Genomic DNA, 25,914 nt, shown 5'->3' on the forward strand with positions numbered 1-25,914 from the left:
TGCACTGATCTTATTAATGTTCGTGGCTCACGTAGGATCTGGAATTCTGGAGGGAGCCCGCGCGGCGTCCTGTACCGGCGGAGACGACGCTTGCACTGCTCCAGTCGGCTCCCTCCCACCCTCCCTGTACCTGTTACGTACCTGAAATGTACAGGTATAGTTCCCATATATTCAGTAAGTAGCTGCTATTGATGGACAATCAGAATTGATTTCAGCAGCCGTGGTTAGTGCGTTCGGATAATATATTGTTTTTTAATTTAAATTCACTAATTAATTATGAATATTTACAAGTTATTTTTATATATAGATTTTCAAAGAACAAGTCTACTTATATATGCTAAAAAATTGAAAAGAAATTTCTATCTTTTTCTTTGTCTTGCTAGCTAGCATGTTAAGTTCATACGCATCACTCACTTACTACATTTATATATTTTAGCCGTTTTTGATCTTGGTGGCTGATTGATAGGTACTTTTCTTTTGTGTTTAATACAGTTTCGGGTTAATTTCTCAATAAGATCAATTTAAAAAATTAATTTCCTGAATAGATATCAGCTTTTTGTAATGTTTATTTTTGATAGTATAGTATGGTACCTACCTGTCTAGGTATATGATATTCTAAATATTTTAATGCAAAACAAAACATGTGCTAATTGGTGTAATTGTATTGAGAAAATATAGATACAATGTAAGAAACTTGGTAAATATTTAATAAATAATAAACTTAATACGATTGTCTATACGTGTACATTGATTAATATAAATAATATCCATTACTTTTTTGTCCAAATAGATATGTAGGTAGATAGGTAAGGCGAATAGGTAGAGACTTCATTTTCACTAATTTCTGGATATATATTTAATGTGCTGGGAAATGCACAAAATTTCTATGTCCATGATAAGTATATAATTAACATATTATTTAAACATTACGAATGGTATTTTAGTAAAAGTTCTGTTGTCAATAAATAAAATTTTATACTTAGCTAGTCTGTAAACAAAAACTACTTAAAATTTAAACAAGAAACTTGGTATATTTTATAAAGAAAACGGTGTATTCGCCGAGAGACATAACAACAAAAGTTGAAGAGTAACATGAAAACTGACAACTTAAAAACAACAAGTAAAACACACTAACCCCCGCGGACTATACAGTAACTATGTCCTTTCCACATTGACATTTAAAATTAGATTTCTGCCCCGGTTTTCCATAGGTATACGTAATAGATATGAAGATAAAAAGTTGAAATATTTTGTTTACTTTTAATTAATAATTAAATAAAGCTTGACTTGTATGAAAGAATATACATGAGTACAGAATGATTAAAATAGTGAAAGAGGACTTTTGCACATGCAAATTAATCGAGTGATTTGTTCCTGATTTTGAGTATTAAGCAAATGTTCGGTAGTAGCAGACTTATGGTTGTAAATTTTTGTATGTGCTTTTTGACCTTCAGTTATTGAAGTTATCGTGGTATTTTAACATTTTTCATTGGTACTCCCTCGTTCAGCGTAGACGGCTACTACCATTTGATTATCATCCCTTTAAAAAATAACATATATATTGAATAACAAAACAATACTATATAAAACATAATCTTTATATATAAAAAGTACGTGTCACGTTGTTTGTCCGCAATGGACTCCTAAACTACTGAACCGATTGCAAATTTGATTTGCATATTGTGTGCAATATGATCCAATTTGAAAGATAGGATAGCTTACATCTCAATTTATAGTTGAAATATTATTTTATTCAAGAATCTTAGCCCCAGCAACGCATGGCCGGGTCGGCTAGTACTATATAACTACAAATCATCGAATGTTTTTAAATTAAGGTATATTTCAGTCTCTGTCATAAGGTACACAACCCAACTTATGATAATTGCGAATTCGATTTTCGCCTGAATGTCTTCTATGTACCTATTTACAAATAATATATGTAATATTAAGTACATATTTTTTTCGATCCCATTTTACAAACTCTGCTTAGTGTGAGACTGGCGCTATATGAATTATTCTGGGTTATTATTATAAGAGGAAAAAAACAGGGTTTTCGAGACCTTAAGTGGTGGACAATAATTTACCTGCCGCTGTCTTCTGGCTCTACAAATGAAACGCATTTAGACTGAGAGATATTAAAAATGGCAGATTGTCCGCGTCCGCATTCAACTCGGCAACGTATTAAAATGTGTGCCACTAACTCTTTTGGGCTCTGTCATTTCTATTCGAGGAGGATTTTACGCCATACTTCCTTATGTAATTTCTCATTTCAGCGACTTGTTGAATATAAAGCATTTTCTTTTAGCCAAGAACTTTAGTCAGTGAAATAAAATGATTGTAAATTATCCTAGTATAAATGTTATTTCCTTTTATAGGTAAATTGAGAATGCTGTTAAATTATATGTATGAATTGGAGGATATAAACTTATAATATTTTTCATTATTGCAAGCATAATGAAAATGAAAAGCAATAATGAAAAATATTAATACTAAAAAAAACTCAATATTATAACAATATTGTCTTAACAAAAACCAAGATATATACAAAATAGTAAAGTGCAATAATATGTATGAATATATCTTTTGAAATGACTTATACTAATTTTGATTCCATTCCATAACACTGATGCTGGTAATCTGTCACGGTAGTACCCATGCGTTACTTTCTCGGGCCAGTAGTCTTCGTTCATGTTGGTAGACAGTATATTAGTGGCCCGGGCGACAAACTAAATCACTTTTCTATCTGATGTAGTAAAATATGTATAAGAATACGTCACCCTATCTGTTATTCTCAGATTTTTTTAAACATAAAAAGACGAAACACAGTTGAAAAGAAGGACAGATACACCTATATTTGTGGAATATTTTTCATTATACGCCGATTCCTTTAAAACAGTTTAGTTTCTCTTGTTAATAATAATAATACGTACTTTGTAATAATATTTCATCTTGCACTGCAGAAATTGATGTTTTCATTTATATAATGAACACGTAATAAAATCACGACTATCTGAATACAAAGTTAGCTGAAGTTGAAGTAAAATAAAGAGCAAGTCTTTAGAAACACATTTAAAGCAATTTGAAAGAGTCGCGACGACAATTGGCTACCGCAATCCAATTTTAAATATATTCTGGTTCACTTTAGTAGGTATATACCTAAACTCCATTCTGAAGCACTGAGATTTTCCCCTTAGGAATACGGGACAACCAGGAATGTGAAATGTCATCCTTTGCGGACTGTATTATGTGGCACGGTAAAGAAATGGTCGAATATTTTACAGGGACACAATTTTTTTTAGAAAATTACCTAATTTGTGAGTCAATTACAATTATATCACTAACGTTAGTAGCACACAAATATATATAATATATATTTGTGTGTCCGTAGAGCTTATATATTATATAAGCTATATATTATATATATAAATATATATATATACGCAACAAATTACGTATTGTGTAAGTATAACGCCATTACAAGATTTCCCACAAACATATAATTAAAAAAAATACACTACGAAGTCCAGAATAAAGAAGTCTATAAATAGACTTGGCTTTTAGCTGTTTTAGTTATCCTCCATTTCTCAAATTAACTTAGAACATACTGTTCTATATATTAAAAAGAATAACACAAAAGTGAAAAATATTGTAACATTTTTTGCGACAATCAAGACGGTATTTGGTTATATATATAAACAATGTGAAGTTTTTTAATAGGCGCAGAATTTAATCAACAAAGTCGTCGTATACTGATTATAACCCGCATACCTATCAAACACAGATAATGGCGGGGTAAAATGATAATATATCAAACATCTGAACTTTTATTATTCTTAAGAGTAAAAAAGTATTTATTTTTAAATCTCCTTGACGTAATACAAAACAAGCAGAATATTATATTGGTACCTACTACAAGCTGTGATCCGCAGTTTCACTCGCCGTTTAATCTATACAGTATGAGTTTCTATTTGTAATATTGAAATAACCGATTTTTACTACATCCATATGAATATAAATACAGTACATACACCAAAATATATTTTTTTTGTCAGTCTGTCTATTTGTTCCGGCTAATCTCTGATTTGGCTAGATCGATTTTGGCTAAACTTTTATTGGTAGGTGATGATGTAATAAGGAGTAACTTAGGCTACTTTTATTTTAGAATAATAAAGTAATGTGCAGAATTCCACGCGGACAAAGTAGCGTGTACTAGTTAAAATAAATGGCGCCTACGTTGGGTCTCTGGGCCAATTATCATATGCCGGATCGCATCGCATCGCATCGCATCGCATTTTGTATTTCTTTATTTTCCCTTTTGAATATTTTTCTTCTAAATATTTAATGACTACTTTTTGCTACAACATTGCAAAAAGTCCCCTATGTGGGTATCTCAGTCTCACATAGTACCTATATTTCAGCAGTCAAGCAGCTTGCTTTATAACCATTATTTCGGTCTTAGGGTGGGATTAGGCAATAAAATAACTAGATAAGAGGCATAATATTTTAGTCCTCGGGAATGGTAAGGCATGAGTGGTATCACGGGCGTCGCATGATAACGTGATGTTCGATGTGATACTATTCATGTATGTATACAAGCGCCGGTTACTATTTATCATTAGGTCGTCCGCATTGACTATCAGTTTTAAAAGGAATAAGTTTTTTAGTCACAGTATTAGTTCCGGAGGTTAGTGCGTTAAAACAAACAAACCCTTTAGTATTAGGTATTGGTATCGATGACATGATATTGATATCAATATGTAGGTAGATCAATAAAGAAATTTCAAGTGTCAACCGTCGTCAAATATGTAATACAAAACTAGGAGTAGATAGCTTTTCTTTTGGGAGCTATTGAACACACATACGTTTTTCACTTGTGATATTATATACAAGCGGTGCTATACCGACTACTACTACACGCGACTTCGTCTGCTTTTATAGAGATGATCTTTAATAAGATCGACAGCCTATCTCCGTCCTCGTGATACAATCTTCATGATAAATATTATAATCTGTTATTCACCTGTGAAAAGGTAGTATAAAACCAACTGTTTCCTGCGACATCGTCCGTTTTTTTTTAGATAAAAATAGCTACACGTTTAATTTCATTAAGATTCGTTCAGTTATTTATTCGTCAAAAATAATGTAGGTACCTGTTGAGTTTAATGCCACTTTTTTTTTAAATTGAAGTACCATGCCGAATTAGGAATTGTGATAAAATAATATCACATGCATAAGAGGCCAACAGAGTTCTCTATGACAGGATTTTAACTTTGAAGTGTATAGATTAAAAATATTTCAGGTCCCAGAGATAAATTCAAATATTGTATTTGGTAAGTAAATCCGATTCAATTAAAGGATTATCGTTTTCTAGAGGCCGACCACTCAATGTTGTAAGGCTCACGCTTCGATCGATTAACCTGAGCCTAAATAAATACAGACCTATAGATTTTCTATCTAAGTACGCATTTTCTGCCGCTTCGTTCAGTTTAGAAAATGTATTAAACATAATACGACGATTTGACTTTGTCGGTGGTTTAGCTGTTTAGGACACTGCTTTACTTCCGATAGTCGCGAGTTCGATTCCTCGCACGGCCCAAACATTTGTATTCATAAGTATATTTGTTTGTATCGGCCTGTGTGTTTTTTATTTTTAATATGTACGTAATGCTAAATACTACAGTTTTTTTTACACCACAATAGTGACAGACATAGGACTCGTCTGATGGTAAACGGTTACCGAAGCCTGTGACCACTTGAAACATCAAACACTATGTAGTAAAGTTAGCAGTATAGAGCACAGGCAGAGGTAATATCAGAACCTTTTGGCGGAAGTCCTGATAGTAGGTATCACAACATACGCCAAAAGGTAGCGAGATCTAATTGACTGTCAATTTATATTTCCAACTAACTTTCCGATATTGGAAACACCCATAACAAACCACGATCTTGAGTTCTTGTGTTCTTCACTTGTTTGTATTTGTCTGGGTGTTTTAATATATACATAATATTGCATATGTATTTACAAAAAAATATCTATTTATTTCTATCAGTTATCTATAGTAGTATCCATAACACAAGCTCTGCTTAACTTGGAACTAAATGGCGTTGTGTGCATTAAGACATTATTAATAGTATAAGTAACATTGTAACATTTCTAATCTATGTAACTATTGTTTCCTACTTATTAGAAATGTAATTTAACACTGTAAGGGAAAACCACATGTCGCCAACTCACAAAGTACCAACCATACAGTAAGCTTATGTTACGCGTTGAAACACTGATAAATTTTCAACTAGCAAGCCGTTGCAGTTGTCATCTAAAGAGGTTGTTACATTTGATAAATATAGATATATATTTTTTTATAACATATGGGATAAACCAACTTGCGGCTCACCTGATGGTAAGTTATTACCGCCGCCCATAAGCACCCGCAATACCCGAGAACTTGCAAGTGCGTTGCCGGCCTTTTAAGAAGGAATAAGCTCTTTTCTTGAAGTTTTCTATATCGTATCGATTCAACAATATTGTATTTATTTTTAACAATATTTATTTGGATGTCATTTAATAATACCTATTGCTGCTACGTATTACTCTTCTATAATATTATTCTTTTAAATGTCCTTTGAAATTATGATTTCCATATATTTTACAGACAAAGGACTGTTTTACGTGTCGATTCTCCTGTTGCGAATATTATCATTGTTTTACTTCTATTTATGTTTGATAGTCAAATAAGAAGTTTATCGAAAAACTGAACTCAATATAAATTCATAATACAACAAAGTCGGTGTTTATTTCTGATTGTTTCTTGTTTTTTTCGATGCTGCGCAGTAGATTTTGGTACGATTTTCAGTATAATTAAAGAACTTCCGGAAGGTTTATACATTTTAATTATTTTACTAATGTATATATGTACATTTTACACCCGTACAAAGCTAAGGTGGATCGCAAGTAGTAGTAAGAATATAATATAAATAATTTTAAATTAAGATACAGTCATCAACACGCATGTGCAATCTCCATAACATCAAAACATAAAACTTTAATACCAGACGAGCGCGGGTTGCAGGCGCCGCCCGTTCTGTTAACTAGGTACAATAAACTGTAGTTTTAATATTAAATACTTGTCAATTTTATAAGCAGCTTTTTACCAACAGTGTGTTCCAAGTTTGGATATTCACACCTATATTGAATGAAAATTCTTATAAAAAACGATCTCAAAAGGAAGTTTTAATACAAATTTCGAATAATTTTGATTAGCCAATTACAACAAAGTAAAAAAAATGAACAAGATCAATTAGTATTTATTTTAAAAAGAAATTTAATAAAAGTACTTCTACACAATAGATTTGATGTTTTTGTACATTGTACGCGTATGTCATGTGCGCAATTTTGCCGTTTCTTTTTGTAATAATTTAATTTAAAACTTATTTTAATATAATTGAATTCAGTTCATATTGTAACCAAATAGTCCATTAGTATTTATTATTCGAGTTTTAGAAACCTGTCCGAAGTGACTGTTGATACATATCTATTACAGTACATGAATCTTGAAATTTTGGACATAACTTATTTGTATTTAAAAATAATATTATGGAGAGAGATTTTTTTTTGTTATCGCTGTTTATACAAGCAACTAAGCATTTATCGTAGCTGATAAATGCTTAGTTAGTATCTTCGCCTTAGAAATGTCATACCTTCCGAATTTATTAAATGTGTCACTTGTCAAAAGAGATATTCAAATTAGAACTATTCATAGTATGTATCTAATATTGTAAGACACCGTCTATATACACTACCTTAACACAACATTTACACTCCGCTTATCTAGTGACACGGGTACCATGTAAAGCACTGGAATACATCTAACGTATGCAAATAGCTGCTCGAGTCAGCATCGCTATACTATATGTATGTATTGAATTGATATTTTAGTGCTTCGTAGATAACAAGCAATAATTTTATCGCATACTTCCAACACTCACAATGTCACAATTATATTAATGTAAATTTTATAAATTGTAAAACTTTTGTTTCACTTTCATAGTATTAATACTAATATATATTTATCGTTGTTAATTATTAAGGAATAAGTTAATATTTTTTTATTTTTAATTATTAAACTGGATAGCTATGCTTGCCATTAACTAAAAATCAACCTAATGATAAGCCGTCACCTACATATAAGAAGAGTACTATGAACATCACGTTATCATGTGACGACTGTAGTACCTTAATGCATTGTCAATCTGGAGAACTAAGTACTATTTGAATAATATAAGAATATTTAGAGTAGAAATCTTCAAAATGTATGAAGTAACGAATATGAAGTACTAACGCACTTCAGCCTTCTTTTGAACAAGTGCTATTATCTAAATTTGCACTAAAAGTCGCATAGAGTGAAAATAGTACAGAACTACGTACCCTGGCTAAAGTATACGAAGAAAATGTAAAAAATCCGCGTTGGTTCACTTGAAAACCATTTTATTTGCACTACTAGTTACATACGACATACGTAACAACCGCTATTATTCAAATTTGTACTAAAAGTTGCATAGAGTAAAAATAGTGCGGAAGTTCAGACCCTGGCTCAAGTATACGATGAAAATTCTCCGAAAATGTAAATAAACCGTGTTAGTTCGTTTTAATAACCATTTTATTTGCACTAAAAGTTGTGTAAAATGAAAATAGTACGTATTCCAGTTAACAAGTTTTACCTCATACGAATTAATGCAAGCCAAGCGCACTCGTGTACATAGATACATACTCGTAATTGTGTTTCCGCATACCGTTTATCCGTTATTCTTGATACATTACTTAAATTAAATTAAATTCGACATTCTGTATATCTAATTCATTTCATTATTATAAATGAGAAAGATTTTCATTGTGTACTAGCAATAGTTTACTAATACATATAGATTATTTCACAAAACAAGATACAATGCAAAAAGTGCTTACTAGTGATGAAGTTTATACAAACCTGTATTAGGTTGAGGATGCTCTTCCTCAATATAAATAAAATATATTAAATGTCGATAGGTACCATTTTTATGACTGAACTGAACTCAATAAAATTAAATAATTAGAATAGAAAGATAGACTGTATAACGAGGATATATGCTATTTTATGTGAGAAAACAGATCAATTAGATAGTTACATCTAGTGTTATATGAGATTTCTACATAATAACATCAGATTTTATTAAGACAACGACATAATCCACTAAACAAGGAGTAATAATAAAGTTTCTAGATAAAATAGTTATTATAATAAACTATTATAGATACATGTGACCCTTCTAGTAAATTGTACATCAACGAAGCCAGTGTTAAAAAGGGGAGAAAATAGAACCCTCCTAGCACTTTATTCTGCTACCTTGTCTATTCTGGGGTGTTTCAACTGTTGCATGCTTTTCCTCCCTCATTTAACGATTCGAGTTGGAAGTTTTAAACCAATATTCACATTTAATTATTATCTGTGTTCAGATAATATAGTTTCAGATAATCGACAGACACTACTAGTGATGCTTGTTAATACAATACAATGAAATGTTTAATCACGTTACTTAAAGAATAATGATTATTATAACAATCTTTCACACCTCAAACACTGATACTTAATTTATTTTAATAATACACATAGAAAACACAGTGCGATCAGCGCATCTTCAATTAGCAAATCAGCACATTTTTGTATATATGTTCTCGTTTGTATATACCTACGTTCCTAAACTAATATCCAATTATGACTTGACTCGTATATCTCGTCTTCAGCACGTAACCATTCCTAGCAAAAAAAAAACTTTGTATGTATATTTTTATTCATTCTCATTTGTTCTGGTTTCAGAAATCACTTTCTTCGTAACAAACGTGTAGAAATTACATTTAAATAAAGGTAATCGTCTTCATTGTAGTGATTGACTACAATGAGGACGATTACCTTAACTATGATTGTGTGTGATTGTGGATCTATCTATGCTAGACTAATACAGCAGTCGGGTCGATATCAATACTATAATTACACAAATACTGTATTACACGGCAGCTGATATAACTGTAATAGTTTCAATTTACTTCGAATCTGGACTACTTACAATATTATGTTGCAAGATATGTAAAGCAGACGGTTGGCTGATCTGTTTACCTACTGTTGACCTAATGGCAAGTGATAACCGTAGTGCATGAGCACTTGTAAAATCAGAAGAATTGAAGAGTCTTGCCGGCCTTTGCGAAAGATACATGTTACAAACGATATTGCTAATCAAAAATTTTAACTTTACTTATGAAAATATATTCACAAAGATATATGTACTTAGTTTCGAAAGATTATCAGGTGTAAACTAAATGTATTAGCAATTTACTTTTCCATAAAAAAAATAGCATTCAACTTGTATGTTGACCGCGCACTCGGAATTTTGAATTACTGTGTACAGTGCAGTAGTTTGGCTTGGTTCACGATCAAACATAAATCTATAGCTTCGGCATACTGGTGGAATAAAGAAATACTGCTTTTAAGTAAGGATCTCACAATAGTTCCGCTGAAATACTTAAAATATACCTTAGTCTCTCTCTAATATATAAGAATCTAGAGACACAGTATTAGTTATCATACTTCTCCGAATTGGCTTAACAGATTTCGATAGGTCCGGGAATAGGTTGTAATCTATTTTTTATACCTCTAAGTGATAAGGAAATATTTATATTTTTTTTATGATTCGGCATTAAAAAATACGTACAACTCTAAATTTTTACCGTTCAACACCTTTTTTTATAGTATAAACATATTTTTTTAATAGTCATATTTGCGAAAATAACAATCAGTCTAATAGGCAAAATATCTTCAAATTTTAATTTTATATTCGGACGAATTTGATGTTTACAACTGGCATATACTAGTCACATCGTTAGATCAATCACGAGATACACAACTTGTGTAATAATAATATATTTATTTATTACATATTCAATAGATACATAGGTTGTTTGTTCAATTACAAACAGACGGAGGAAACACCCGAAATAGTATGCTTATTTTATATCCTACCTTCCCTCAATCAAGTGTTGCCCTACTAATGGGTACGAACAGTACAGTTAGATGCATATCGTAAATATTTTATTGCTGGTACACAGAGATTTTCAGCTAACATATATAAACGTATATTATATGTCGCCGCAGCTACATTATAACCCACAAAATAAAAATAAGGAGATGAATGACGCTGCTGTTGTTGATTTACCATATTGATTATCAACATTAATAGAAACTGAATCACATTCATTACATCTTTAATATAAGGACGATAGATGGAGCTACCATGCGGCTTAATATCAACGCATAATCGCTTCAATTAATGCCGCTAGATGGCGTCATTATCAGTCCTTTTTAATAACTTATGTTTGTTATTTAAAATTACTAAATATAGTAAAAACTAAATTAAATATTAAAATTTATTATGAATTAAGCAATTGTTATGTGAATTGTAAATAAATTTATCTATGTCGAGCGAATGTCGGATGTTGCGTAACGTCCGCCATTTGCGTGCGGATTTCCTTCACAATAATTAAAACTTTGATAAAATCTTGTAACCATTTTAAAAAGAAAATAATGCAATCATCTTGATTTAAATTTAAATACCAAAAAGTTATTTTTAACAATAATGTAATGTTCAATTATTTTGCATTTAAGTTGTTAACTAAAATCAACATGAAAAACATCCGGATGATTCGGTTAATAGTGTAAGTCAAATTTATTAATATTACAAGTTTATGGCTTTATTTAATTGCTAATATTATTAGAATAACTAGACGGTAATTTAAGTAATTATGCCGCTTTATTATTGTTTAATTATAAGCCTTAGGCAAAAATGGTATTTTACTTCCGGCACTGTGGCGATCGACACCTTCCGACTTGAGCGCGCGTTCAAGTTGGAGGGAACACGATTTGACCACAGTTCGGTGTTCGGTGCTCGAGCGGCGTGGAAGTAAGTTGAAAACTCTTGTTACTTTAGTAGAATCAATTTGTAATTATAATCACAATAGAAAAGTATTGTGTTATAAAATAAAATGAAAGATAGACTATAATCATATTTAGAGATTATTATTATAATAATAAACTAATCTAATTTCGCTTGTTCTTTTATTATTTTAATGTAATGTTAAACTACTACCACTAGTAGAACCGATGATCCTATTATAGGTCAACGGTTCTGCAGCTTTTTAAAAAGTATTCCTGCTTTCCTACTCCGACATATATATTTCGGTAAGTTAAAATTTATTGTAGAATACTTATTATGTTATAAATTCCTGTAGCTATTTTAAGACCACTAAGTTTGTTTAATTTATAAAATACTAGCTGTACCCGCGACTTCGTCCGCGTGGAAAAGTAACTTTGACCAAATATTAAAAAAATATGTAATCATCTAAACCCAAAATGCCAATAAAAAGTTTCATAGTTCTAGCTTCAAATGGGAAAATAGATATAATGCCATAGAAAATGCTTCATATTTTTTACAATCGACCAATCAGATTACCGATTATTACATATTAATCAGAGTACAGATACCAAATTACTAAAATACAGATTTCTTTTTATAATTTATGTACAACATACATCTATAGCCTTTGTTACCGTTATTTATATTAATTCTCACTTTACTCATTGAGTTCTTCATTTTATACTTATTTATTTGGGCAACTGTACCTATTACTACCAAGTAACCTCCTTGTCACATAAACATTTATTAATTTGGACCCTTTTAGTGTGCCCATTTCAGACCCTATCAATTGCCATTTTGTTTAATATTGAATAACAGTAGATGTAGCTATCTCTTTCTTACTTACTGCAGTATAGTATACATTGAAAAGGCAATGAAATAGTTGATAGGAAAATGAAAAGAAAATACCATTAGTTACATCTTTCATCAACCGACGCAACGTTTAAAAGGAAGCCTCTGAATTCGCTATTTTTTTAATAATATATTAAAAAAAATATAAAACTACTAACCTATATGTGCAGACTATTATTTATTGTTACCGTTTGAATATTATGAACTAGTTAACAACCCGTATCAAATCGTAACATCGAATGCTTAATAAAGAAAGAAGGCGGCCTATGTCCTTCCTCTTGTTTGATTTAATTAAACCTTATGGCTCTTTAAAAAAACCACAGATTACAGTCTGTTCTTTCAGTTCTTCACTTCTTTCAGTCTATTAGTCATATTTTCCGAAACTTATTACTAACTTTATACATAACCACAGTAATAACATATATAGCTTTCAAATTAAACCAGAAAAGAACAGTGATCTTTACAGATAGTAAAAGTGCGTTGCATCACATATTAAAATGTAGATCTTGAAAAATCGGAATAGCTATAGCATACATAATTCTTAATCAAATTAATGAGTTTGTTAATGAAGGCATGTGCTTGATATTGCAGTGGGTACCAGCACATAGGTTTGACAGGAAATAAGAAGGTTGACATGTATGCAAAACAAGCTATAGAAGAAGGATTAGGTAAGTACTGACATGTTACCTAGTCACTATGAAATTTTTAAAAAGTATAAGGGCATTAGTCGTTATAAATGGAAAACTTATTTTGATGAAAGGTCAAAATGTAAGGGTATTTGTATAAAAGTTTACAATGTGAGCCTCCTCATGTACCCTGGTTTCATTTCATTAAGTACAATAGAAAATTAATCGTCACAGCATTAAGGCTGCGTTCCGGACATTATCCATTAAATTCATTTGCCTTTTTAATGCATAAATCGAATACCCCCAACTACGAAACATGCAATACTATAGAAGATCTGCATCACATATTAATGGAGTGTGTCCGAACATTGATAAAAGTGAATTGTTTTAAAAAAAAATTGGACTGTATCGGCTTGATGTTGGTATGTACCACGGTATACTATCTGATCCTGTATCATCGCCAGCAAAATTTTTATTTACATTGTACAGTAGAAATAACAAGAGAAGAGGCATGACATCTTACATAATCCTCTACAATTAAACCGCGTGATTGGTATCATAGGTGTCACATGATAAGGTGATGTTCGTAGGGTTATTTATGTCTATAGGCGGTAGTGACTGCTTACCATCACGTGGACCGTCTGCTTGATTGCTTTTCCAATAATATCAGAAATAGTTTATGCTGAGATCTTAAATAGTTGAGAATATTTATGGAGCAACCGTACTCTGTTTGCAATTGACAGAGTATTATGAAGGTACTCTAAACTAAATTCTAATAAACCCTCCTGTAATATTGAAATTTAAATGGTAATTTAAGCTTTCAGCTGAAACGCTCCGAATATAACAAATGAGAATGAAGTTGTAAAATGTTTACAATCTAAATCTGACCCCTTTGGATCCCTCGGCGTTTTACGAGTTACTTCAATCTGAATTTAGCTTCAAGTTCTATGTTACATTGAGAACGTCATGGTCTAGTGGTTTGCTTTTCTGGGTTACCCCATGGGTATTGTGTTCGAATCAAACTGAAACCTTTAAATTATGTGTTAACCTATATTTCTAAACATTAATCGAAACATCGTATGTACGAGAGATAGTAGGCTCATCTCCTGCCTCATGGTCTTCAAATAAGTATATACTCAGGGAAATATCAAAATATTAGCATTAACGGATGATAATATCTCTACCTACCCCCTTATGGAATAACAATAACAGTAGGCAATTTATATTTTAAACATAAATTAGGATAAAGCTTCGGTACTTTGTTACAAGTTCACTGCCTCAATTAAGTTAAAGAAGTGAATAAAATTGTGATTGATTTTGGGCCTGTTATTTAGTAGGCAAAATCTGGAAAGTTTTACTAGACACAGTTAAGCATATGATACTTTTATACCGCGGGGAAATCACTACGGCTAAAGTATGAAAGATTATATTATTATTTGTTCCATAGCTGTTTTATTTAGGCACTTCTGACGTCTTCGAAAAGTATGCACGATTGCGCTGACGTGAAATTATTTATGACTTATAATATAATAAATGTTCTCTATGCCAATTTTCATGGCAATCAATTCATGAACGCGTAATAAATGGTTTCACTGACAGATCGGCTGTACGCCGTTGCTTCTAAAATATATAATATTACGTTATAGCCAATTACCTACATTTAACTACGAAATAAAATAATATATTCTCTATAATAAGTAGTAATACATAATATTGCAATTAGTAGTACTATGTAATATTATGTTATCTGTGGTAGTACTATACTAGTGTAAAATAAATACAGAATAAGAAGTAATGACATTTTATTGATCCGGAATGGTATGCATGAGTAGTATCACGGGAGTGAAATGATAAAGTCATTAATGTTTAAATAATATTTTAGCAGAAATATTTCACAATCTTAAATATGAGAATATATATTGGACATGGACTATACTATGACGTATATTGTGACGTCGTTAATCTCTATCATTTGAATACTTTATTGGTTATATATTTATGATAAGGTACATCATATCGTTAAAACTATAAGATGATATTAATCCGAGAGACGGTAAGCTAGCCACGTTGGATACAAATATACCGAGCGCTATGTGGGCTTGCCACGTGTTGCGTTCACCACAACGTCGAGAATTTACAATACCTCTAATTATATCATATATACATAGTTTTGGCTATATATTGATAATCAGTCAGGACAAACGTATTTATACCTAGAAATAAAATAATAACGTTTTAAATTATTGCATATTGTCGCGTTGTGGAATTGCAAACCACATAGCTTCAGTTTAATTATTTTTCACAAAATATACTTTCTACTGAAGGAGATATGGATAACTATACCTGTTTATCATTTCAGTTATAATATAAAATTCTTTAGGTATCTGTATGAACGCTGTCTCATGTCTGGTGGCCACATTGAAATCAACTCTTTTCAAGTTATATCAGCATAGTTATGCTGAAGTATATATACTAATTGGAAAAAATTAACCCTAATCATTTTGAGATCCAATTGAGTGACAAAAAAGACTATTCGTTAATGATACCTTTTAACGTACCTAATTGCCCATTGTTTGATTAATTAGTGAATAATTTGTGCCGAGGTTACAATATGTGGCTAATTATTTGACAACACGAACTTATTGGATTATCATATCTGCAGTAGTATACTGCATATTGGATTATAATATATGCTTCACATGATAATGTAATATCAATAATTCCGTTCGTGTACTATACAGGGACCTCTTTCACCTATTACAGGCATTGGGCACATTAGGATAAGGAGGCCCCTATAACTATAGTAATAAAGCACTATTTTGTTAGAATAGACAAATTCATTTTTGAACACGACTCTTTAATGATGTATATATGGGGGATATATGGGGGATGCCCTACCTTCAAAATAAACTGGGCAAAAATAAATAATAATTTTAAAAAGTTGTTATGCGATGAGGGTTTCAAGTTCTTGCTAGACATTTATAAAAAAATAACAATAACGAATAAATTGACCACAGTCGGTAAGCATTTGTTAAGACTGATTTTCAGGCGAGACTAGAGTAGCTATCGGTTATCGTTTGGTGATGGAGTAGGAATTAAACTAGATTAGGGAGCCCCAATCCTTCCCTGGGCATGTGCCCAGTGTACCCAGTGGGGAACAGGGGCCTGATTATATATTGGCGACGGTTCCTACTTATCACCAACTAGAATTACATTATTGTGGAATAAAGGCCACTTATTTACATAGTCTATATTCTATTTCATAAGCTTCATATTTCAAATACCAAATTCTATTCTAAATTGTCACTTTTTTCTATAATTCCTTTCGGTTTCCCTTCCTGGTTCTAGATAGTAGCGTTTCTTTGTGTCTTATTATTATATTATTATATACAATATATACACCTGACGACAATTCCCTGGTTTCATTTATCGCCCACAATTATCGTTACTTCAAAAGTCACAACTAATAGTCAGTCCCAATTCAATATGATGTACAATTTGTATACTATTATCAAAAATACATTGTATTTAAATTTTGAGAAAATAAGTAACTCATCAAGTATTTTAATTAGGAGTTAATGCGTTTTCAATAGCCAGTTTTATATCTTTTGCAGCTTCTGCCAATTTTTATATAATATTACTTTGATTGTACAATCTTTTTCGGTATTAAAATTTTAATGAAGGTTTAGGATTCCTTGGTAAATAGATTTAAAATAAAATATTTAATAAACTTGTTACCTTAGGGTAAATATATGTAATACTATACATGGAGAGCTCACAATAAAGATAAAGATGAGAATAAAGGTAAAGAAAGTTGCTTTAAAAATCACAAGAAAACATTCCGAAATCAAAATATCTATTTAACCATATCGGAATCTGTGGGTATATTACACTATCTTATGTTTTGTAACTGAAATTTGTGTTTTAAGTATAATCGTCATATATAATATTAATCGCAAACTGCCGTTATTTTAATGTATTCCTATATGTAGTTATATAATAAAATATAAGTCGACAATCGACTGGCCAGCATGATGTAAGTAAGCCGGAATCAGCGTTATTATTGGGAGAGATCAGGTATATTCAGAGACCACTAAACATTTAGTCTCGTCCTAAGAAGTAAAAAAACTCATATAGGGGCTTAAATAGATATCTAGCCTGCGTACATCGTTTCATTTTTACAGATAATCTTCGTACATTTAGCATCAGTGAGAGAGACTGATTCATCCATTCTTCAAAAGTATGGTATGCACGGAACCTATGCAATTGACCGGTTTTTGGTATTTAGGTGTACCAATAAGGTTCAAAGCACTTCAATTATATTTTACGATGGCCACAACTTTCGTCTTAGTACCTCGTATCTTTCAGGAATTTAAGCTCTTAATATAGTAGTAGTAAATTAGTGTAGTAGGAGCTACACTAATTTAGATTTAATTTATTTAGCTTAGTAGTCGGAGTATTTGCAATAGTTAAAACAGTAGTAGTAAATCTGCTGTGAGCAGTATAATACTCAATACCACAGGCGCCTTCCTCAACCACCACTGGTCGACGTCAAACGTTGCGTCGATGACGGCATCACACAATCGACCAGTGAGAAGCATCGCTCATCACGCGACACATATGAGTACTAATAAAAAGGGTGGATCCTTCAGGGACTCCATCCCTATGTAATTAAAAAATGTTTGAGTTGTTGCAATAAACGCTTTATAGGAAGAGATCACAAGTTTCATTTAAAAACACTCTTCCTTACCAAAAAAGAAATTAATAGCTACCAATATTACCATATATACCTAGTCATAATACAAATGATTGCGTAACGAATGTGGAGTTGGTAAGAAACCCGTATTTGTGCAGTTGTTTCTGTTATATTAAATAATTAATATAAGTGTTTTGTTTTCGAATAAAACAAACATTATATTTGAAGGTTACATTACATTACTTCGGTTGCTTACATACACATTGATGAATACTCTGTAATTTAATTAAAATATGAATATGCAATCTACTTTAATTAAAATAAGCAATATTGCACTACAATTCATGTAAATACAACTGTATTTTTTATTATCTAGCCTTATTTAGCGCATATTTCATGCATCTATATAATTTAGCTTTTAGACATAGATAGTGTTGGATTACGATACAGTTTACCACGATACCAATCGTAATTTGTTTTGTGTGCAAAAAAAAAAGAGAAATATTGACCACTAAAAGTTTAATGCTTCTCCGTTTTATCAATGAAAATTGGTAAGGTACAATATTCTTTTCTTTACCTTATTTTTATACGCGAAGCTAGGATGAGACAGTTAGTATATTATATATTAATAAAATTTTCTTTCAGGTCATAACTGAAGTATATAGTTCAAGTTATTCAAGGCCCACTCAATAATCAATCAGAAATTACTTTGTACTATGAAAACAAATGTAAGAGCTTTGTAGAGGTTATATCTGTGTGATCTAGTTGTTTATTTTCAATTATCTCAATAACACCGTCGTAGCTATAAAGTACGGCGCAAACATGTCAGATTAAATGTAATCCTATATATTGGAAATATTGGAATCATGTTCCGGAATAAAATTTATTTTTATATATTCTTCAAAATAAATTCTCAGAATAAGTATATTTATACTTCTATAGTACTTATGCCTATATATCAGATATACCTTTTATTTATTATATTAGTATCTCATAGTATCTGTATACAATATATAGTATAGGTCTTCATTTTCCTTGTCTCCTAAATTCTGTCAATGAATTTCGATTTTTAATGTATAAAATAAATAAAAAATATTATTTTTAAGAGACAACAATGGGTAGCCAATCTTTTTGTTTACATAGTACCTGTCCAAGGGAAACTTAGAATTGAAAGAGTTATTGAACTTGCGATTAATCTAGGTGTTACACCTCGATTAGTCGAGGTATAGAGAAATGGGAAACGTATTGATAATGATTTAAGTATATTATTAAATATTTGTTACCTTGTATAACTATTCTACATGTAATAGATATATATGTATTTCAAATATCTAAAACCCTAATCCCTGATGATACACTTCCTGACAGTTTACTAAAACTTTGCCATCATAGTTGAGTTATCAATAATTGGAAAATGTCAATCAATGCAGTGTTAATTCGGGCTATCAAGAACACATAATTGTTCAGATAAAGGGAATTATTAGGCCGTAATAATAAACAAAGATCTTCATAGAACGGTTGTCAGGGTCAAAACAAACCTGAACCCCGTCCTGACGAGGGTAACATATACTTCAATAGAGACAGCTAGGTACAGAGAATTTCAGGATATAGTTAAGTATTTATAATATACTACAAGTCGCCATTATCGACTTAGTCGCGTTGCCTCGACTTAAATCATAAGTTCAAACCAAAACGAAAGTTTTGTGTGTCAATTTATATTTCAGATCGACTATCTAGTGATGGAAAAACTGACTACTTTGACAAACCAAACGAATCTGGTATGTACTCTTTGGATTCGAATAAACCTAGCGAATTATGTATCTCATGTTTTGCGGACCATAACCTGGACGTCAATACTGACTGCGGTAGTTAAGTGAGATAAAAGAGGTAATGGTATTTTTTAGTATTCATAATGAAATTTTCTAAACATTACTTTAGTTTCTTTACCTACTTACTACTACTACTTTACTTACTTACTTCTTTACTACTAAATAGAGATGATGATAAAATACTAAATTTCTTTGACATATTTTAGATCTAATTAAATTGCTGTTTTCGTTAACTAATTCACGTACGAGTTGATTAAAAAATTCTGAGTATATTACCAAAAAAAATTATAAATAATTAAATAATTATAATACGATATAGGGGCATAGAAAACGAATCTAAAGGAATAGTTAATAACTAGCTAACGCACGCAACTACGCCTGTGTCACATTTTTTTTATAACACAAGGGACAAACAAGCATGCGGCTCACCTGATGGTAAATGATTACCGCCGCCCATGAGCACCCGCAACCACCAGGAGAATGCAGCATAAGCACTTGACTTAACTATCTAACTATCTTGTTCCAATCTCAACTGACTCGATCATTATTATGCCAAAGAATTTCGGGGGTTGCTCCAGTCCATCTCGACGTTCGATAAATCACCTTATTTTGTACGACGTAACAATTTCTCTCTACCTCGTGAATGGACTTCGTAATCAGGTGTCGATTGTGAATTTGGAGGGTATAACCATTGAAATAAGCTCCATTGAAAAGCCTTTGTAAGGTTCATGGCCCATTTTTATTTATTGAGAGGAATGCAGAACTGAATTTACTTTTACTCAAATCCCGACGAAAGGAGGTGAAATTTTTGAGATTTATATTATGTGGTAGCTATATGTAACTCTACAAAAAATATTTTTAGAGATTTCTTTAATTTTATTACATATTATTTATTTATTTTATTTATTTATTTAACTTTAATGCACAAAAACAATGTGTACATATGGCGGACTTAACACCATGCGGCGTTATCTACCAGTCAACCATGAGTGGTGCAGAGAAAGATTGTTGGCGCACTAATATAAATGAGTAATGTTAAAAAAAAAAAAAAGATATATATATATATATATATATATATATATATAATAATAAACATACATAAATATGTATAAATATAAACATAAATATATAAATATTATATATAAATAAATACATAATTATCTGATAATCAAATTATAAGTAGAGCCTCAAGTTGAAAGTAAGAAAATATATATATATAAATATAGAGAGAGCTATAGGGAAATATCAGAAAGATGTGTAAAAGGTAGAAAGACAGTAAAAAAAAAAGTTACAAATTTAAATAATGTTCCCGCAATTTCTGTTTAAACGAAATTTTACTCGTGGCGGTCTTGATATCAAGAGGTAAGTCATTCCAAAGTTTGATAGCCTGAACGGCGAAAGAGTAATGGACCGGATAAATGAGCCGGGATATGAAGTAAGAATTTTCTGGAAGTTCGTAGAGAGCGATTGGTGTTGTCCCCATGGAAATGAAATTTATTACTAATGTATTCAGGATAATTAGGATCGTATAGAATTGAATATAGTGTGCATAGCATACGTATATTACGACGATAACGGATAGGGAGCCATTTAAGCTGAGAACGAAAAGAAGAGACATGATCGAATTTACGCAAATTAAAGATGAAACGGATAGAATTATTCAGAAGACGATCCAATTTATTTAGAAGATCAACGTTCATGTCAGAACAGCACACATCAGCATAATCAAGGGTGGGGAGGACTAAGGATTGGACAAGGAGGATTTTGGTACTTACAGGAAGGAAATTTTTTAGTCTGTATAAGTTACGTAGTGTAAGAGTGACCTTGCGACTTATCTCACCTACATAGTTATTCCAGCTAAGAGTGCTGTCCATTAGCAAACCAAGATTCTTGATTAGGGCACTGTATATGATTGGTTGATTGTTGAAAAGAACTGGAGGTAAATTGGAGGTATCAATTTTGTTGAGTTGTTGATTGCTCTCTATTGCCTGACACTTAGATGGGTTAACGGACACTCCAAACCTCGAAGACCAATTACGAATATGTTCAAGATCAATATTCAGGAGGTCTATGGCAACACTAAGGTTAGACACAACAGCTTGAGAATATAACTGAAGATCATCCGCGTACAAATGGTAAGAGCATTTAAGAATAATGAAATCAATAAAGATAGAGAAAATAATGGAGATAAAATACCGCCTTGGGGAACTCCAGCGACAAGATCGCACCAATCCGATAGTGACTGATTGACACGAATCGCCTGCTGACGTCCACGAAGATAGGAGGCAAACCATTTAACAACTGATGATGAAATTAAGATTGAGTAAGATATCATGGTCAACAGTGTTAAAAGCATTGGAAAAGTCGACTAATACAATAACAGTTAATTTAGATTGCTCCATTCCATCCCTTACATCCTCAGTGACTTTCAATAGAGCAGTAGTAGTGCTGTGTCCAGGGCGAAAACCTGATTGATAGGTGCTTAATAGTTTGTTTATGGAGATAAAGCCAGATAATTGCCGGTGGACTACAGCTTCGAGTATTTTGGAGAGGAAAGGCAAAATAGAGATATAAAGTCTTTAAAAAGTTGTGGTGACGATATTTTTGGAAGAGGGAGAACAAAAGCTTTGAGCCAGGATGTGGGAAACTCGGAAGTAAGTAAAGAGAAGTCTTAATATTTACTGGTGAAAATTGTAATCTAAAATCAAATCTTTAAGATTTGATTTCAATTAATAATATGAATTGATAGTTATACGTACAACGGGGCAGAAAAACCAATTCAATCGTATTATACAGATTAAACCTTAAGAATATATGTGTTTTCTGTGTAAATTTACTAGAATAGCATTGTATGTTATATATGCCATGTTACCGAATACGTGCATTAAAGCATCAAGCTATAAATAAGGTGAAGCGATATTTTAAGTCTTAGATCGATTCGCAACAATGTTGACTGTAAAACGTTTCGTGCGAATTGCTTCAATCACTGATAACAGGAATTTAATAAGAACCTGTATTTCAGGTATTACGCAGGATCAAAGCAATTTGTGTACAAAATTGCAGTTAAAAAAAAGTGATGGCGGTATATTAATGTTGAATATACAAAACTTGTCGGCAGACCTAATGGAATCGTTTTTAGATTTTAAAATGAATTATTATGTGAAAGAAGAAATTGGTCACAAAATTGCAGGTAAGATACGATGTTATGGAGCATTTTATTTTCTAATTTTATTGAAAACTACGTGACTTCTATTTTTGCTATATTTCCATAATTCCTCGTATTTCTAGTAAATGACGTTTTCGTACAACCATTTTGAGAATTACTTTTTATTATATATTATCTTGTAAATGATTATAGCGGTTCCGATCAAAACAAATGTTTTGATAAAGTTTTGCTTTTATAATTTATATATTTTTTAAAAAATAAATAATACGCAAGAAAAGATGACCTCATCTACACAAGTGCTCTAATTTTATATATTTTCCTAATATCTATGCTAATATATACTCTTATATATACTAAGGTATTAGTGAAGATCCAGAAGCTGTCAGGGAATATAGAGAAATTATATCAGATATATTAAGTCATCCTTCTTACATTACAAGAGTTTACATGTCTGATAAAGAATATCATTCCCATTCAAAAATAGTCGCTGCCTCTATGATTAAACTAATAAAATCAATCGAAGATGTGGATGATAATATAAAGGTAGATAACATAAATATATATTACTTTTAAATTCTTATTTCAGTTATTTATTATGTCCGCTGAATAAGACGTAAGAAGTGTAAGAAAAATGTTTCTATTAAGTTTATTGTCTTTAATACTAGATGGTAGTATGAACGAATGAAACCTACAATAATGATATGGGACGAAAAAAAGTCAATGCATAAGTGACTTCCGATATTTCACAACATATTTTCCTTGAGTATATGAAACTATTGACCACAAGAATTAACATTTTTTTTTTATTACAAATTACAGGCAGAGACAAAGGCAGTAAAAAGATATATTGATATATTATCTATATATAATAAACTGTTTGGTATTGAAGATATTATGAAGAAGTACAATATAAATCATTATTATGAGGACTTGGGAATGATCGTCCATCCTGAATACAGGAAGCTTGGAATTTGTTATTTTGAAGCAGAAGCCAGGTATTGAATGGTGGCTTTTTTTTTAAACTGTACTCAAATATCATAGCAACACATTTTTTCATGTAATTTAATAGTAAACAAACTCACAGCTCATCTGCTGGAAATCAACAAATATAGTGAAGAACATGTTATTATATGATGACTGTGAACCACTGAATGTGGGTTACAATTCCAAAGGACTAAGACTTTATTCTTCTTGTTCTGTAATTTCACTGCCTAATCTGTCCCTATAATCGAAACATATGTAGCTTACAAGCAAACTGCTTGGAGGCTGAAAAAGGTGTGACTTAGGTAAGAAGGTAGGCACAAATATAGTATAACAAAATATTTTTTATAATGGTAAGCTGTTACAGTAACCTATGGATATCTACTGTATAGTGTCCTTGTTGCTAATCAGAAGAAAACATTTACTGTTCTTAGTTATGTAGCAATATTTGAAGAACTGTAGTTATTCTGGAACCCAATAGTATGCAAAACTAAAATTATCTATTATAAAAGCATACTGTGCTTTAGTTTGTAACGATTTATTGCGAACAGTGCAGCGATAGAAAGTAGTTATCTCTGCAAACAATTCTTCAAAATATAATATAAAAGTAAGCGCAAAACTCACACAACAGGCAAACTCTCGCCTTAAACCCCGAAACTCAATACTTTCCCCTTATAAGCCAAGAATCTAAGGTCGTAGCAGCACTTATTTGAAAAAAAGGTAATTTTCAACGGCATTATAAGGAAACTAAATCTTCACTAATCCTAAAGCAATTTTTGTAGTTTCATTTTGTTTAATTGATAAAGATCTGTCAATATGTTTGATCTTGTATATCTATTTATTTCAGACGATTGATGTGCAAGGAACATAACATACCCCTGACAGGGGCTTGGTGTACTTCAGGTTTCGCACAAAAGGTGTGTGAGAAAGGAAATTGGGACACTGCCTTTGAGATATCATATAATAAACTAGGATCACTTCTAGGTGTCGATATTCAAGGTGTGCCTTCTACGTGTAAATATATGGCAATTAAAGTACAATAATATTAAAATGTTGTACTATATTCATCTTATTTATAACATATAATAATAGATGGCGTTGTGTTAATTATCTAAGTTAATTCAGTAACTATAGATATTTAGAAACTGAAAGTAATACGAGGACATTACATCTCTACTAAAATAACCACTACATTTTGTGATTGTTTTTATTTACGAAAACATTTCTGTATAAACAAGATACAATGCTTCTGTTTTGAACACAACACATTGAATCAAGGTCATTGGTTAATCTTTACCAATTGAAATCCCATGAACCAAGGGCCACCTATACCTAAATGGATAAAGACATTTGGAATCATTATGGTTTTTCTCTTCATTATTTGATAGCTTTGCGGTTTAGCATACTGCTTTACTTCCAATGTTCGCAGGTTCGATTTTTTACATATCGCAAACATTACAAAAATACATTCAAGTATTTCAACCAGTTGTTTAGTACTCATCGAATCATGATCTTCTTTTCTTAGGAGACTAGATGACTGTATGATTTGTTCAGAATTATATTATTTTTTAAATTTTTAGTAATAATTTACAATTTTCTCATATTTGGAGGTTTAAACTTGACAAACGCATGTCAAGTTTAAATATCATTACATAGTATGAAATAAAGTCGCTGTCGATTTTGATGCAGGATTTTTAATAGATAGAGTGATTCTAGAGGAAGGTAATATATATATATATATAATAGGTACATGTACACCCATGCGAA

At 31.4% G+C, this 25,914-nt stretch overlaps 1 protein-coding gene across 1 annotated transcript; it reads left to right on the top strand.

The window, feature by feature from the left end:
- Positions 1 to 16: 16 nt before the first annotated feature.
- LOC131842645 (uncharacterized) lies at positions 17 to 25,190 on the top strand. Its single transcript, XM_059191215.1, has 8 exons — positions 17 to 126; positions 11,863 to 11,985; positions 13,441 to 13,517; positions 19,896 to 20,036; positions 23,023 to 23,190; positions 23,525 to 23,709; positions 23,986 to 24,161; positions 24,995 to 25,190. Exons 1-8 carry the CDS (start codon positions 17 to 19, stop codon positions 25,188 to 25,190), a joined length of 1,176 nt encoding a protein of 391 aa, XP_059047198.1.
- The last annotated feature ends 724 nt before the right edge of the window (positions 25,191 to 25,914 follow it).

The sequence above is a fragment of the Achroia grisella genome, unplaced genomic scaffold (genome assembly GCF_030625045.1).
Source record: "Achroia grisella isolate CSIRO2021 unplaced genomic scaffold, CSIRO_AGI_Agris_v1 utg241, whole genome shotgun sequence".
Lineage (NCBI taxonomy): Eukaryota > Metazoa > Arthropoda > Insecta > Lepidoptera > Pyralidae > Achroia > Achroia grisella.